Source organism: Enoplosus armatus, chromosome 9 (genome assembly GCF_043641665.1).
Source record: "Enoplosus armatus isolate fEnoArm2 chromosome 9, fEnoArm2.hap1, whole genome shotgun sequence".
Classification (NCBI taxonomy): Eukaryota; Metazoa; Chordata; class Actinopteri; order Centrarchiformes; family Enoplosidae; genus Enoplosus; species Enoplosus armatus.
In genome coordinates, this window is record NC_092188.1 from 749,718 (window position 1) to 764,591 (window position 14,874).

A 14,874-nucleotide genomic window follows, 5' to 3' on the forward strand; every position below is an offset into this window, starting at 1 on the left:
AACATAGTCATTGTGCTGGTGGAGGTTTTAACTCCTCACCTGGTTGGCTGGCAATTACGCTCCAATTATTAAAGGAATATTTCACCCAAACATGGTAACTTTGTTTCTAACCCTAAACTCCTACCAGGCAGAGGAACGGGGCCCAGGGGGCCACAAAGAGAAGTAAAACGTCTGGGTCAGTGGGGGGTCTTGGGAAGATTTAAACTTGACGTTGAACAAATTCAAATATTTTGGGTCAGTTATTAACAACAATGCACAAATTTGAATTAAGAATTCCTTTCAATTATGAAGGACAACTGTAAAAATTCTGATTAACATCAGACTAACATGAGGAAAAACATTATAGACAACAAAATTTAAAAATCAGTAAAATCCAGAAAGGATAATAAACAGCTGATCATTTCTTCCTCATATAATCATTTATATTCAGAGATTTTATATTTGACAAAACAGCATCATTTCCTTCATAAAACAATCAATTTAAAAATATACAGAGTGATTAAGATGAGTGTTAAAATCAGTGGAACAAAAAGCAGAGTTTGGTGTACTGACTGAAGGAGATGAACCAAACAGACTATGAAGTCCAAACCACTAAAGTAAAATGCTTAAGAACATAAAACATCAAAGACATACGTACAGCCGTTAGAAATATACTTATGAAACAGGGCAAACAAGAAACAAAGGCCTGTCTCTGATATAAGGCTGCTTCCAATAAAGGCCTGAGAAAGACATTGAGGACATATTTTCATATATTTTTCAGGAGTGAAGCTCCGACCTGGAGTTTATTCACAGGAGTTCATAGTGGAACGTTTCTTTACAGTCGGGCTGGGCGACGCAGCGGGAAAATGTATCACGACCAAATGTTTCTCGCGAGCGGAGCTGTCCTCTCTTATCAACAGTTTCACCGTCTGCACTCATTTTCTGTTGTTGTGTCACGTGTCGATGGTGCAACCGAACAACACACCTGTTAAATGATTGGCTGTTTGCGTGGAGCAGCTCCGTTATCAACGGTCTATCGATCAATTTTCTTATTGCTATTGATGGTGATGTCTCTGTCGCCAGGCCTCCTTTAGAGTGATAATAAACTGATTGGTCCACAGGGAGGTCGGAGGTCACGGTGAACAAGGTGCTTTTGGCAAAGGCTCATGGGAAAGTTTTGGCAATGTTTGTGTGTCTGATTGTTTCATTTAAAAGACTTTTTGTGGTCTGAGGAAGTAAAAATATCCAATATTTCACTTGTGATCACTCAGAGTTATCTTGGACCCCATGAGGTGTCCTGACCCCTAGGTTGGGAACCATTGACATTTTTATTTTCAGTCAGTTTTACGACAGTATTTGATTTCGTCATTTTAGACATAATGTGTTAATAAATTTCATGATGTTAAAAAAAAGGAAAGCTCTACAGCCTCAATGACAGACAATAAATCCATATATTGACCAGCGCTACTTCATCTGTAAATCTTAAAAAATAAACGCCAACTTCTTCTGTGGTTTTAGTGTCTCTGTCCTTACATAAAAAAATACCATTTAAAGTTTTCAATAAACATCTGAATTCTGTTTCAGTATTTTTACATCAATTATTAAACGTCACCCGGTGGCGGACGCTCTGCACTGTGATTGATTAATTATTGGAAGATTGATTATATTGATAATGGCACACACAGAGTGACCTCAGCTTTGGGAAACAAAGACTAAAAACAGGATTTCAAATTACTTTAAAAATGAACGTAAGGTCGGCGGCCGGTCGCTGAAGCTCCGCCTCCTGCCGTCACGTTAAAGGAATAGTGCGTTAAGTAATCTGACCTCTGAGCGCAGCGTACGAATGCACACATATGAACATAAAAAAAAAAGACTTATTCTGCTCCGTTGGCCGGCGTGTTGAGTTTCGCCGTCTCTGGTGGAGCCTCCACCGCCGTCGGGCCGCCGTTACTGGACTCCTGCTTCCCGTCTTTCTTAAAGGGAAACCCGCGGCTCTTCAGAAACCAGCTGAAGTCACTGATAAACGCCACCGTCGCCATGAAGCCGAACACCTGGAGGAGGAGAGGACGAGCAGATAAAAAAAACATCTGAGAGAAAGTTCAGGCAGGTGACTTTAATGCAGAGATTATTAACTAGGAAAGGAAACAAAGTAAGAAGGAAAGGGAAGGAGGAGGAGAAGGAGGAGACATAAGAGGAAACGAGAGGATAGGTAAGAAAAGAAGGAGGTAGGGAAAGAAATGACATGAAGGAGAGGGAGCGGGTAAGGAAGGGAAAGAAGAGGTCGAGAAGGAAACTGGGAGGTAGGACAGGAAAGGAGGAGGTAGGAAAGGACAGCAGCGTCAGTGCAGCGGCTGCAGAGTTTGATGAGTGTTGATGTTTTCTTACCACAGCACTTCTCTCCATAGTCGTGTTGCTGTTGTCTGTGGCAAAGGTGACAGAGGCGATGAAGAACAACAGAGCGATGAAGCCAGTGTACACAAAGTCCTGCAGAACAGAAGAAGATAAAGATGATCAGTAGCTGAGGACCTCGCCTCATGTTTACTGTGTGGAAACAACCTCTCACACCTTAAAGTTTGACAAGTTGGACACTTTATTTACACTGGCCTGTACTTAGACATGTAAAACAAGTTATACGTTATATTAACGTACACCACCCCTGCCCCCCCTGCGTTACATTAACGCACACACCCCCTACTGGACACTTTATTTTGGTCACTGCACAGTTATTTATCTTATTCTTTTACCTTTATATTTTTACATGTTTGTTGTCTGTCAGATTATATGTTTAAAGAATGTAGCACCATCAGACCACGGCAAATTCCTTGTAATGTATGTTACTTGGCAATAAACAGTTTCTGATTCTGATTCTGAAAACATAAACAGCCTGTGGGGGGCAGCATTGCGCCTCGCAGCGTACAGCCTGCCGCAAATCCATTAGTAGAAGAAGAACGGAAGCCGCTAACTGCTAGCTCTGATGCTAACGCGCTACAACCAGCCTCTTCTTCGCCTCTCAGCGACCCCCTCTTCTGTTGTTGCGGTGTTCGGGCAGCAGCCATGCCCTGGAGGTGCTGTGTTCCGGGCTGTAAGGGCTACGAGGAGGCGAAGTCGATGGGGGTCGTGTTTCATGGATTACCAACGAGGGACCCGCCGCGCTGCAGAACCTGGCTGAAGGCGATCCAGAACCCCAGATTTGACGAAAACACACCGGCCTCGAAATACAGCGGGGTACGAGTGTGCAGCCTCCACTTTAAACCCGAGGACTACGAGGAGGACTTCCGGGCTAAAATACTGAACATTACGCCCAAGCCGATGTTGAAGAGCGGCGCTGTGCCGTCAGTGTTCCCCGGGAGACAGCACGGTGAGCCCGGCAGCAGCGACACATCTCCGCCGGCCCCCAAGAGAAGCAGAACACAGGTGAATATTACATCCAGCCTTTATTAAATCTATATCGACATCTTTGGTTCTCCCGTCGGGAACAGCTCATTAACCTTCATAATCGAAACGTGACTCGCTTACTAAATGATGAAGGCCCAAGTTAGTCTTCTGACAGGGACTCTCACAGGGCGGGGTTCAGTGGGTTAGGGGCCCCCTCCGTAATGATAATGCCCGTACTGGCAGTCGATGTTTAGTTAATAAGTGTCCTTCCTAGAACCTTCTGCATTTACAGCTGAGAGGAGATTCATACTTGAAGCCGAAGAATATTTGAATTGTTCATATTTTCACCAGCGCCACTGCTCCCCTGCTGTCTGTGTTCACAGGCGGCCTGTGGAGCAGCGGGGACCTCCTCACAGCCCCCCCCAGCAGCAGAATCGGATGAAAGCTTCTGCATCGTGGTGTCGGTGGACCCTTTGGACGACAGCTTCGTCTCAGAACCAGAGTTCAGCTCGATAACGACGTCCGACGAGTCCGACGAAGACATCGACGAGGACTGTACAATTGTTTACAACCGAAACTTGATGGAGCTTTTCAGAATGTGTCAGACGTGTGGGCAGCCCATCGTGGAGAAGGAGCTTTTCCATTCAGGTGCACAGATGAGGGTGAGGTGGAGCTGTCAAGGTGGACACTCTGGTGTGTGGAAGTCCTCACCTCACCTGAGAGACATTCGTCCATAAAATCCACCTCTTTCCTGCTGCTTCTGTTCTTTTCACTGAACTGAGGTCAAACTCATAAGGAGAAAAACATTATTTGATATTCAGAACACACATTTAAAACACTGAGCCGGAGAGGGTTATTGGCTGCAGCGATGTGCCAACAGCTGGAGGCAAAGTTGAACCACATCTGGGGTGACGGACGCTGTGATTCAGGGCTCAGTGCTGCCACGACACCTTCATATTGGACTCCACAGAGGAACTGTCCAACTGTGCTTGAGACCTTGGTCTTTGACCCAGACGCGTCTTTGGTGACAGAATCAGACAGTTCTGATGCTGTGGAGCCAACCAGCTTCCTTAGAGGACTACCTGAGCTGCTGGACCATGGACTTGCAGCTGACCCCAACATACAGCGCACCACCGAGAAGGACTTTCCTGACATACAACAGCAATTCAACATCTGGAATGCAGCCAAAGGTCAGTGTAACGTTTGGACAGACACAGGAAGAAGGAGCTCATGTTAGTTCACACTGGAGCACCACCTGTAGAAGAACCCCACCTCCCTGTCCTGGTAATTCAGTTCAGGCTACAACCAGGTCTGTGTTGGTGGGGGCGAGTTGTTTAAGGTACCAGTGAGGCATGAAATAAGATCCAGGAAGTCCAGTTTGAAGAATGCGTTTGAAGGTTTATCAGACACCAAGCCCTGAGCGTTGGCGAGGCTGCGTTTGGTCTGAACGCACTTCTCTTTTAATCAGCCTTTTATATGAGAGCGTATGCAGGACAAAAGACTGCAGACAGGGAAAGTATCAAATTTATCTTTCTCAGTCCGCCTGAAGCTGAAACTCGCCTCCAGGAGTCTGAATAATCCGGTTTCTGCTGCTGAACATTTGGCTATTTATTAACACTTTTGGGCTGTGAGGACAAGCTGTGGTTAAAAGGTGGCAGGAAGCAGCTTCTTCTGTCACTCCAGTTGATATAAGAGGGTCGGGGTCGAGTAGAAATGTGATAACTGACCTGCTGTATGTCTGTGTGGATTACAGTAGACCAGGTTCCCACAGTGAACGTGATGACGGACTAAGCAGCTGATACGCTTCCTGTGTTTTCACATGAAAATCGAGTGCAGCCAGTCGAGCACCTTCATTTGAAAATACACGTCTTAGTTACTTCCTGCTTTTGATCAAAGTTTCGTGCTACTTCACATTAGTTATGTGCTGGACAGGAAACATGTTATTATCAATAAGACATAATGAGGAATGACATCCATCTTTGTGTTTGCAGGTGAGCCGGTGGAGACGTGAGACGAAAGATCCAAGAGGGTGAATAAACCGTCCATGAATCTCACTCGACAGCATTTGACCAGGAAGTGGTGCGTTCACAGCCCTCCTGAGCCTCCGTCATCCAGCCGAGCTCAAAGAAGCAGCACTGGAGCAACGTTGTACAGAACATCAGCGTGCTCGACTTTGTTATACTAACAAGTACTACTGTAATACGGTACCCATTGTTCCTGAATACAGGCCTAATGTCCCAACACACATCAACATCACTGTAATAAAGAATGGTTCGACTGTCCCATGTGACTCGTTTATTGCCGTGTCATGTTCTTCTATCGCCACGCCGTTAAAAAAAGAAATGCATTCTGCTCCCCACACGGAGTTTATCTGGAGGTCCCTGAAGGCAGCTGTACTTTGGGTTTTGGGCTGTTGGTCGAACAAAAGAAGCAGACTGAAGACGTCACTGTGGTCGAGAAACTGAACGGCATCTTTGCTGTTTTTTCAATAAATAATCGGCACGTTAATCAATAATGAAAAGCATTAGTTGCCATTTAGTTTAGTTTGGACAGAGGCAGGCTGGCTGTTTCCCCCGTTTCCAGTCTTTATGCTAAGCTAACCAGCTGCTGGCTGTAGCTCCTTATTTCCTGTACAGACATGGGGTATCAATCAACATTAACTGTCAGCAAGAAATAAACAGCATCATCAATTTGGGTGGAGGCAGAAACCATCAGTGTGGAGGTGATCCTCAGCAGGGAGCTCTTACCAGCATGGGCCAGCAGGTGATGCCGACCCTGGTGTGCAGGGTGGTGGAGAGGAGGATGAGGAGCAGCAGGGTGAAGAGGAAGGCCGTGCAGCTGACGAACTCGAAGAAGTAGAGAGCGGTGCAGCTGATGCAGCTGTTGACCACCTCCTCCAGGATGAAGGCCACGAAGGACAGCAGCTGACGGAGAGACCGGACACATGGGGTTATTATTACTGAACCTTTATCTAACCGGGCGGCAACGACACCGCTACAGACCGACAACACAGACCCTTCAGACAGCAGCCAGGACCTTCCAACATCTGCATCGGGTGAACTCAGCACGTGACCGACAACGTCCATATATGGACGTCACCTGACTCGCCTCAGGTGGGTCCCAGAACGAGCCCCACCGTCTTGTCAGTAAAGAAATGTTGGTCATTTTGTCCACCAGGGAGCGCTCACAGGACACGACATGTCTGGCTCACCAGTCTTTCAAAAAAGTTTAAGGAAAGAACATTTATGTATATACATTCACACTTTTATTAAATCTTTTAAAGTTAGTTTGTCTTCATGTATGTCCCCAACTCAGGGGCCGGGCCCCTCCAAAGGGTCACTTTTATATAGGAGGTGAGATTCCAGCCTCCTTGTGAACGTAATGTCTTCATGTTCTGTCACCTGGTCCGATTGTGACCTCCTGAACTTGGTCTGGGTTGACTCACTTGTGTATTAGACTGGGTGACTGGTAGCATGACTGATTCATGAGACATGTATTTCCAGTCTGAGCAGACACTCTGACATAAACCAGTAGAAAAACACACTGGGAGCTGCTGTGTGAAGTGACTGTTGTGGTGGAACCGCTCCAACCGCTCCGACCGCTTCTCCACACACACACACACACACACACACACACACACACACACACACACACACACACACACACACACACACACACACACACACAGTCCTGGGCGTGTCTGACCCACACTGAGTCAACAGGAAGAGGAAGGAGGACGTCGTCCCTGTCCTGCTGGACAGACGTAACACCCCCACACAGGAATATTTAATGGTACGACCCAAAGCAAAGACGCCAACATTTAATAGAGGAACAAAACGTACCAGCTGCTGCGTATTTTGTGACGCTGTAGTTCATTCACTGTCAATGACGTGTATGTCAGCGCTGGTGGAAGTATTCAGGTCCTGTACTGCAGTAAAAGTACAAATACGACACTAGACAAGTACTCCGTTACAATAAAAGTCCTGCATTGAAAATGTTCCTTCAGTAAAAGTATAATCAGTAAAATGTCCCGTGACTGTTACTATTACATATAGTGGAGCTTTACAGACATGAGGGTCTGTAGTTTCTCCCTCTCTGCTGAGTATTTTGGTGGTGTGGTAGACCAGACTCCAGACTCTGGTCACACCGCCGGCTTTTACTGTAGGAATATTCTGTTGAAGAGAGTTTGAGCCGAACGCCAGGTTATAAAAAGCCTTTGTGTTTCCTTCAAACTGAGACAAACCCTGAACCACAGAGCTAAAATAAAACCGCCTGACGTCAGCCGAGTCCACAACACAGTCTGAGCTCTCTGGTCTTCATGGACCGCTTACTGAACACGCTGGAGCGGCTGCTGCTGCTGCTGCTGGAGCTCAACGCCTCAACACCTCAACACCTCAACACTCAAACACTCAAACACTCAAACACCTCAACGCCTCAACACTCAAACACTCAAACACTCAAACACTCCAACACCCCAACACCCCAACACCTCAACACTCAAACACCCCAACACCCCAACACCTCAACACTCAAACACTCAAACACTCAAACACCCCAACACCCCAACACCTCAACACTCAAACACTCCAACACCCCAACACCTCAACGCCTCAACACCCAAACACCTCAACACCTCAACACTCAAACACTCAAACACCTCAACACTCAAACACCTCAACGCCTCAACACTCAAACACTCAAACACTCAAACACCCCAACACCTCAACACTCAAACACCCCAACACCTCAACACTCAAACACTCAAACACTCAAACACCCCAACACCCCAACACCCCAACACCTCAACACCCCAACACCCCAACACCTCAACACCCCAACACCCCAACACCTCAACACTCAAACACTCAAACACTCAAACACTCCAACACTCCAACACCCCAACACCTCAACACCTCAACACCCCAACACCTCAACACCTCAACACCTCAACACTCCAACACTCCAACACCCCAACACCCCAACACCTCAACACCACAACACCCCAACACTCAAACACCCCAACACCACAACACTCAAACACCTCAACACTCCAACACCTCAACACTCCAACACCTCAACACTCCAACACCACAACACTCCAACACCACAACACTCAAACACCCCAACACCACAACACTCAAACACCACAACACTCCAACACCACAACACTCAAACACCCCAACACCACAACACTCAAACACCTCAACACTCAAACACCTCAACACTCAAACACCTCAACACTCAAACACCCCAACACTCCAACACCTCAACACTCAAACACCTCAACACTCAAACACCTCAACACTCAAACACCTCAACACTCAAACACCCCAACACCTCAACACTCCAACACCTCAACACTCCAACACCCCAACACTCAAACACTCCAACACCCCAACACCTCAACACCTCAACACTCCAACACCTCAACACTCCAACACCACAACACTCCAACACCTCAACACTTCCCCGGCTGAGGGTTTGATTCTGAGCTGCAGCTAATGATTATTTACTCATGAATCTGCAGGTTCCTTTCAGAGCAGTTTCTCTCCTGCAGCCTGCGACTGAAACAGAGCATGCTCAGTGTTGAACACGTCGAGCAGCCGAGTGTGAAATGCTTCTCTAATAGATTCCAGCGTCCTGCTGCTGGTGATTATCACAGACTGCCAAAGATCCCCTCGACATGTTTGTGTTGAAGACGGAGAGAGAAGATAAATGTTCTCAGCTCATACAGACAGCCTTCATCTCAATAACGTTATCCGATTACTTAATATTCATGTTAAAGCAACAGATGCCAAATAAAACGAGTGAAGATTCCTCAACAACTTCTGCTGATAATCAGACTAATGACTGTTGTCAAGAGTCTAAAATGACGTCTTGTTTTGTCCGACCAACAGAAAAGCAGCACATTTCAACAATGATGACGACATGATTTCTCTGTGGATCGACTAATCGTGTAATCATCTGAAATAATCAGCGTGTTAAACTGAAACGCAGAAGTCAACAAACACAGAGACACATTCCCACGTCCGGTCCAACAGGAAGCTGAAAGAGGAAACGCAGCGAGGACTTCCTTGTTGCTGGGAGACGTTGGTGGACCGGAGGCTCTACCATGTGGTTTCTGAGGGATCACTTCTGTCTGCCCCTCATGAGGGTCTGAGCTGGTTCAACATGATGCTGCCTGAATATGGAAGATTATTACATTACAAACAGAAAGTCTGATCTGATCTGAAAGTCCCTCCCTCCACTCGCTGTTTAGACACTTAATATAAAGAAAGACTAAGCAGCTCTATCTGAGCTTTAATAAATAAATAATGATCAACGTATTAAAGACACACACGCAGGTATTTATTAGTGTAATTATTTATCTATTAGCTTGTGTGTTTCTTTGAAGTCTATACAACATATGTATTACTTTAATGAGCTCAATTACTCTGTTTATTTACGGCCCATTGAAGGCATCATTGATCGTTTACAGTGAAACTTAATATCGATGAACTTCAGACAAAGTGATGGAGTCAGATTTGAGGAGGATTCAAGGAGCTACAGGAAACATCAGAGGGTCACTGAGGTCATCAGGACTCGCTGAAAACTGTCTGCAGGTCTGCTCATGGCTGTCGAGATGAAGAGAGGATCAACATGATGATCCTGGTCCTGGACAGCTTCAACAAGTGATCTGATAAACTTGTTCTGATCCCAGTCCACCTCAGACCTGATCAGTGATGTCAACTACAGATGGAGTTAGATAGTAGGAGTCTACCCCCCCCCCCCCCAAGCAGATCCTCTTTTTGTCAAACACACACACACACACATCTGTTCACTGTTGCGACAGCAGCTCTGAGATCTGCTAACGACAGCTCTCTGCTCCCAAACGGTCGACTCTGCAGCACTTTCACTTCCCAGTCTGCAGCTGAAGAGGAAGGTCAGTCACAGAGGGGTCACACCGCCACGCACCATTTCCTGTTTGTTTGATCATTAATCAATCAATCAATCAGAACTGAATCTTCAGCTTCACAGTAAATGAATCCTGAGTGACAGTTTATAAAAAGACTACTGTCACATCGGTCACGTCGATCGACAGACAATGTCCACGATATTGATCCCCGATTGATTATTCAAGGCATTTGTAAAGAGCAGACAATTGCAGTGGGCATTCTCCCCCCCCCTTTTTTTGACATTTTATAGACTAATGATTAATCAATTTAAGCCAAATCCAATCTGCAGATTAATCGATAATCAAAATCATTAGTCGTAACTCGACTCACAGCGGAAATGATTTTAGAATTATTCATGTAATTAAAGTTTCACCTCTGCGATCGTGAGGTGAAGAGCAGAACTGCGGCTTTCCCGTTACACACTAATCAATCAGGAATGTGATTGGCTGTCGACAGCGACCGGAGAGACGGTCACTTATTCCTCTGTGAGCTTCTGTCCCACAGTGACGGGCAGCGAGACACGACGCGGAAGTAAACGTGAAGCTGGAAATCCTTTTGAGCAACTGGACGCCATCTTGGAGTCTGACGTCCAGCTCTTGTTTGACACCGTTAACAAACCAAAGTGTGAGGCCCGTTTTCCTCCTGATGGAGAGGGAGACAGAAGAACGTCCTTCACTCAGTCACAGACTCTTTAATATCTGCTGAACCGGTCCTGGTCTGACGGGACGGGTCCAGCCTGTGTGTTGTGTATAAACCAGATGAAGCTCGTATTGTTTTGGTCTCAGAAAGGAACAGAAGCTGCCAGCGAGGACAAAGTCTACCTACAGGGACCTGCAGGGACATGCAGAGACCTGCAGAGACCTGCAAAGAAATGACCTGAAATGGAACGGACTTGCTAAGCCGAGCGCACGCTTTGTATTCAGGTATTTTAAAGGATGTCGTGATGATATCGTGATGATATCGTGATGATATCGTGATGATGTCAGCAGACAGTTTTTGAGGTTCTGTTCTGGGGTAATAACCAGCAGAAACCTCGTATCTGCGTCAGCTGATAAAAGAGAAGAACCTGAAGAACAGGTATTCTGCAGTCCGAGTGGTTTCCTGCGCAGTACATTTCTTGGTTGCTAAAAAAACTAATTTCAAAATTCAAAAATCTTCTTTCATGTTATTGGTTGTGTAATAAATACATCATCTCTTAAACTCTCAAATATCAACATCAGTGTCGGCCTCAGAAGTCCAGTGTGGGTCTGGGTCTACGACATGATGGAACGTGTTAAGATCCTCCTTCCTGACGAATCCCTCTGCAGACGGGTCTATGAGACGCTGCGTGATATCCGGCAGCTGGAAGAACAGGAGATCAGGTGAACAGGTGAGGGATCCGGGGAACTCAGACACCAGTGAAACCAGCTCCTGCATCATTTTCCCCTCTGTGGTTTCTTTGGTTGTCACGGTTGCCGTGGAAACCATCATCGACTCAGACAGCAGCAACAAATAGTCCTAAATGTTGTTTGCTTTGCTGCTCGCTGTTTCAGTCTACTTTACTAACGAGTCTTCACTCTGTCACACGACTTGTTCCTAATGATTATTTACTGAGCTCGACGACGTGACGGGAAGCAGAAGGTTTCAGGGTCTTTGAACTCACCACTTCAACGACTTTGATCCCACAGCGGACTGTACACAGATTCTGAGACGGAACGATGAAGCAGGAGGATTTGGGGTTCGGAGTCGTCGTCGAGGAGTAAACGGTCATGGCCATGATGGAGCTGAGAGACGGAACAGAGAGAGTCCAGTTACACACTGACGGTCCAACCGGAAGAAACGAGCCACAACTCACACGTCACAAGATGTTCACCTTGATTATGTTTGAGGTTCATTGATATTTACACAAATATAATTAAATATGGCTTTGTTTGTTTATGACCGTTAGGAGAAAGTGAGACTCAGCAGGCACAGGTAGCGTGCAGGTGTGCAATGATCAGAGTCAATAAAGCTGACCGACGGCCAGCCGACCCTGGAACTCCTTTTGTCACCTATTGTGATTTCAAAAAAACAAACTTTATTTAAAAGGTTGGTTATTTCATAATCCCTAGCTTACAGACAAATACAGAAACAACGCCGAACGTGAGTTACGGCTTTACCGTAAGCGGAGGTGTGTATGTAACATTCGGCATATACTTCATCTACCATGCCTTATGCCATTTTATATATATATACTTTTATAAGTCAGTCTCACCGTTTTCCGCCGTGAGCGACCGTCATTTAGCTGGAAAAAGGTCGAGGGGAATACCACGCGAATGAACTCTTAAAGATGGGACTGTGTTTAAATAAACGATGCTGGGTTTTTGTGATCCATGTCAGTGTGGAGGACGCTCTTTTATTTATATGAAGATCATTTAAAACCAGAGTTTCTCGGATAAAGTGTCGCTTTATAAAACAACGACATTAAAAAGTAAACTGACAGAATTTTAAATGCAGTCTGGCGTGTGGCGTTTCCTCCGTCTCGGGGGCTTAGCATAAACTTTTAATGGTGGCCTAAAATCTGCTCAACTCCCCCGCTGAAGCAGATAGTTAGTGAACAGGAAAAGGTAATAAAAGGTGGATGTTTGTAAACTCACCGTTCAGGTTTCTTCCGGTTCGCAGAAAAATAACGTTTCCAGTTGCGAAATTCAACTTCAACTTGCTGCTTTGTTTCTTTGCTGCCAAATTGCCTTCAGTTAAACTTCCGCAATAACTTTGAGGCCTTTATTCTGTCAAGCCCAGCGGAAGAAATGTAGCTTCCTGATAAAACTTTCAAATTAAAAGTAACCCAGGTTGGGTTCAAAAAAGTCAGGTTTCTCAAAAGAAAACAGAAACCACAGGAAGAGCTTTGTTTGTAAAACAGCAGTCACTCAGAAACTGCTGCGAGAAACGGCTTGTATATCATCATCATCATCATCATCATCATCATTCTTTTCAAAAGAAAGTGACATGAAGGTTGGTCAGTGAAGCCACAGAATCAGAATCAGAAACTGTTTATTGCCAAGTAACATACGAATTTGCTGTGGTCTGAAGGTGCTATTGTTCTGACAACAAATAAGTAGAATATAAAAGATAAAATAAGAATAAAAATAAAAATAAGATAAGATAAGATAAATAACAAACAGTGCAGTGACCAAAATAAGGTAAAGTGTCCAGATAAAGTGTCCAGTAGGGGGTGTGTGCGTTAATGTAACGCAGGGGGGACAGGGGTGATGTACGTTAATATAACGTATAACTTGTGTTTGTGTTGGGGGGGGGGTCAATGTAAGTTTGTCAGGTTGACTGCAGAGGGGAAGGGTCTCGATGCAGTTCAACAGTCCTCGTTTTTCGTTTCTCCAGCAGTCAGAAGATGCAGCAGATTCACGACAAAAAACAAAAAACTGACAAACAAAAACAAAACCGTTTTCTGCAGAAAGTGACGCAGGCTGTCCTCAGACCTCCACCTGTCCCACACTTGGTACAGGCCGCCAGGTATTCTTCTAGAACAAGAGTCCAGACCACCACAGTTCAGGTGTGACACTGAGGAGGGTGGATAGGAGAGGTAAGAAACTCAAACTTACAATCTTACAAAAATCATTATTTATCATGTTTATCATTTCCCCTCTAAACGTCTCACATGGTTTAAACTCAATAACTGTTCAAATGTCGAAGTTGGTCTGATTGATTCACTTTTATTCTGAAATAAAACAAGATCACGTCCGGTTTTTTGGTATTTTATTTTGGAGGATTGACTCAGCCTCTGAGCTCCTCACATGGCTGAAAACTCTTATGTTGCGTTTTTGGACCGTTTGGAATATTCGACCTGGACTTACTAATCAGGTGCGTTCAGGTGCCGCTGGAAATGAGCACACACGGAGCCTAATTCTATTATGTTATTACTATCTATTACTTATTACTAGTAGCGTGTATTACTACTACAACTACCACTGTGTTTTCAGGGGTGGAGGAAGTACTATTACTACTTTACTGAAGGAAAAGTAGTAATACCACAGTGCAGAAATACCCTGTTACAAGTAAAAGTCCTGCATTCAAAATTTTACTTCAGTAAAAGTACAAAAGCAAAGTAACTAAAGCTGTCAGATAAATGTAAAAAAGCACAATATTTCCCTCTGAAATGTACCTCAAATTTGTTCTTAAGTACAGTACTTGAGTAAATGTACTGAGTTACTTTCCACCACTGTATATTTCTACCATAGTTTCTTTAACTGGTGCTTCATCACATACTTCTACTATTATGACTACTTACCAGCACTCTTTGGCTACTACTAGAATTACTATTAGAGTAGCTGAATACTGATTGGACAACAGGAAACACGTAATATTACAGGTCCATAGTTTCCTAATAAAGTATAACATTAAAATTTTCCTCTGACCTCCTCCCTTCCTGGCTCCACCTCCCGGACTATTCATGTCATGCAGTCCCTAATATAACAGATTTCTATTAGAGTGACAGATTAAGTATTTCTCAGCCAGAAATATCTTCCATGGCTGCAGCGGAAACCTTTCTGATTTCTTTCTAAAATATCCAGAAAATTGTACAGAGTTTGGTTGGTGCTGGTGAAGCAAT

The 14,874-nt window shown here is 44.9% G+C and overlaps 1 protein-coding gene across 1 annotated transcript; it reads right to left on the reverse strand.

Annotated features, from left to right (window-relative positions):
* Positions 1–342: 342 nt before the first annotated feature.
* cmtm6 (CKLF-like MARVEL transmembrane domain containing 6) lies at positions 343–13,014 on the reverse strand. The gene is made up of 5 exons (XM_070911790.1): positions 12,905–13,014; positions 11,932–12,052; positions 6,102–6,278; positions 2,365–2,463; positions 343–2,030 (listed from the first exon to the last, which is right to left on the reverse strand). Exons 2-5 carry the CDS (start codon positions 12,043–12,045, stop codon positions 1,854–1,856), a joined length of 567 nt encoding a protein of 188 aa, XP_070767891.1. The 5' UTR covers positions 12,046–12,052; positions 12,905–13,014; the 3' UTR covers positions 343–1,853.
* Between the last annotated feature and the right edge of the window lie 1,860 nt (positions 13,015–14,874).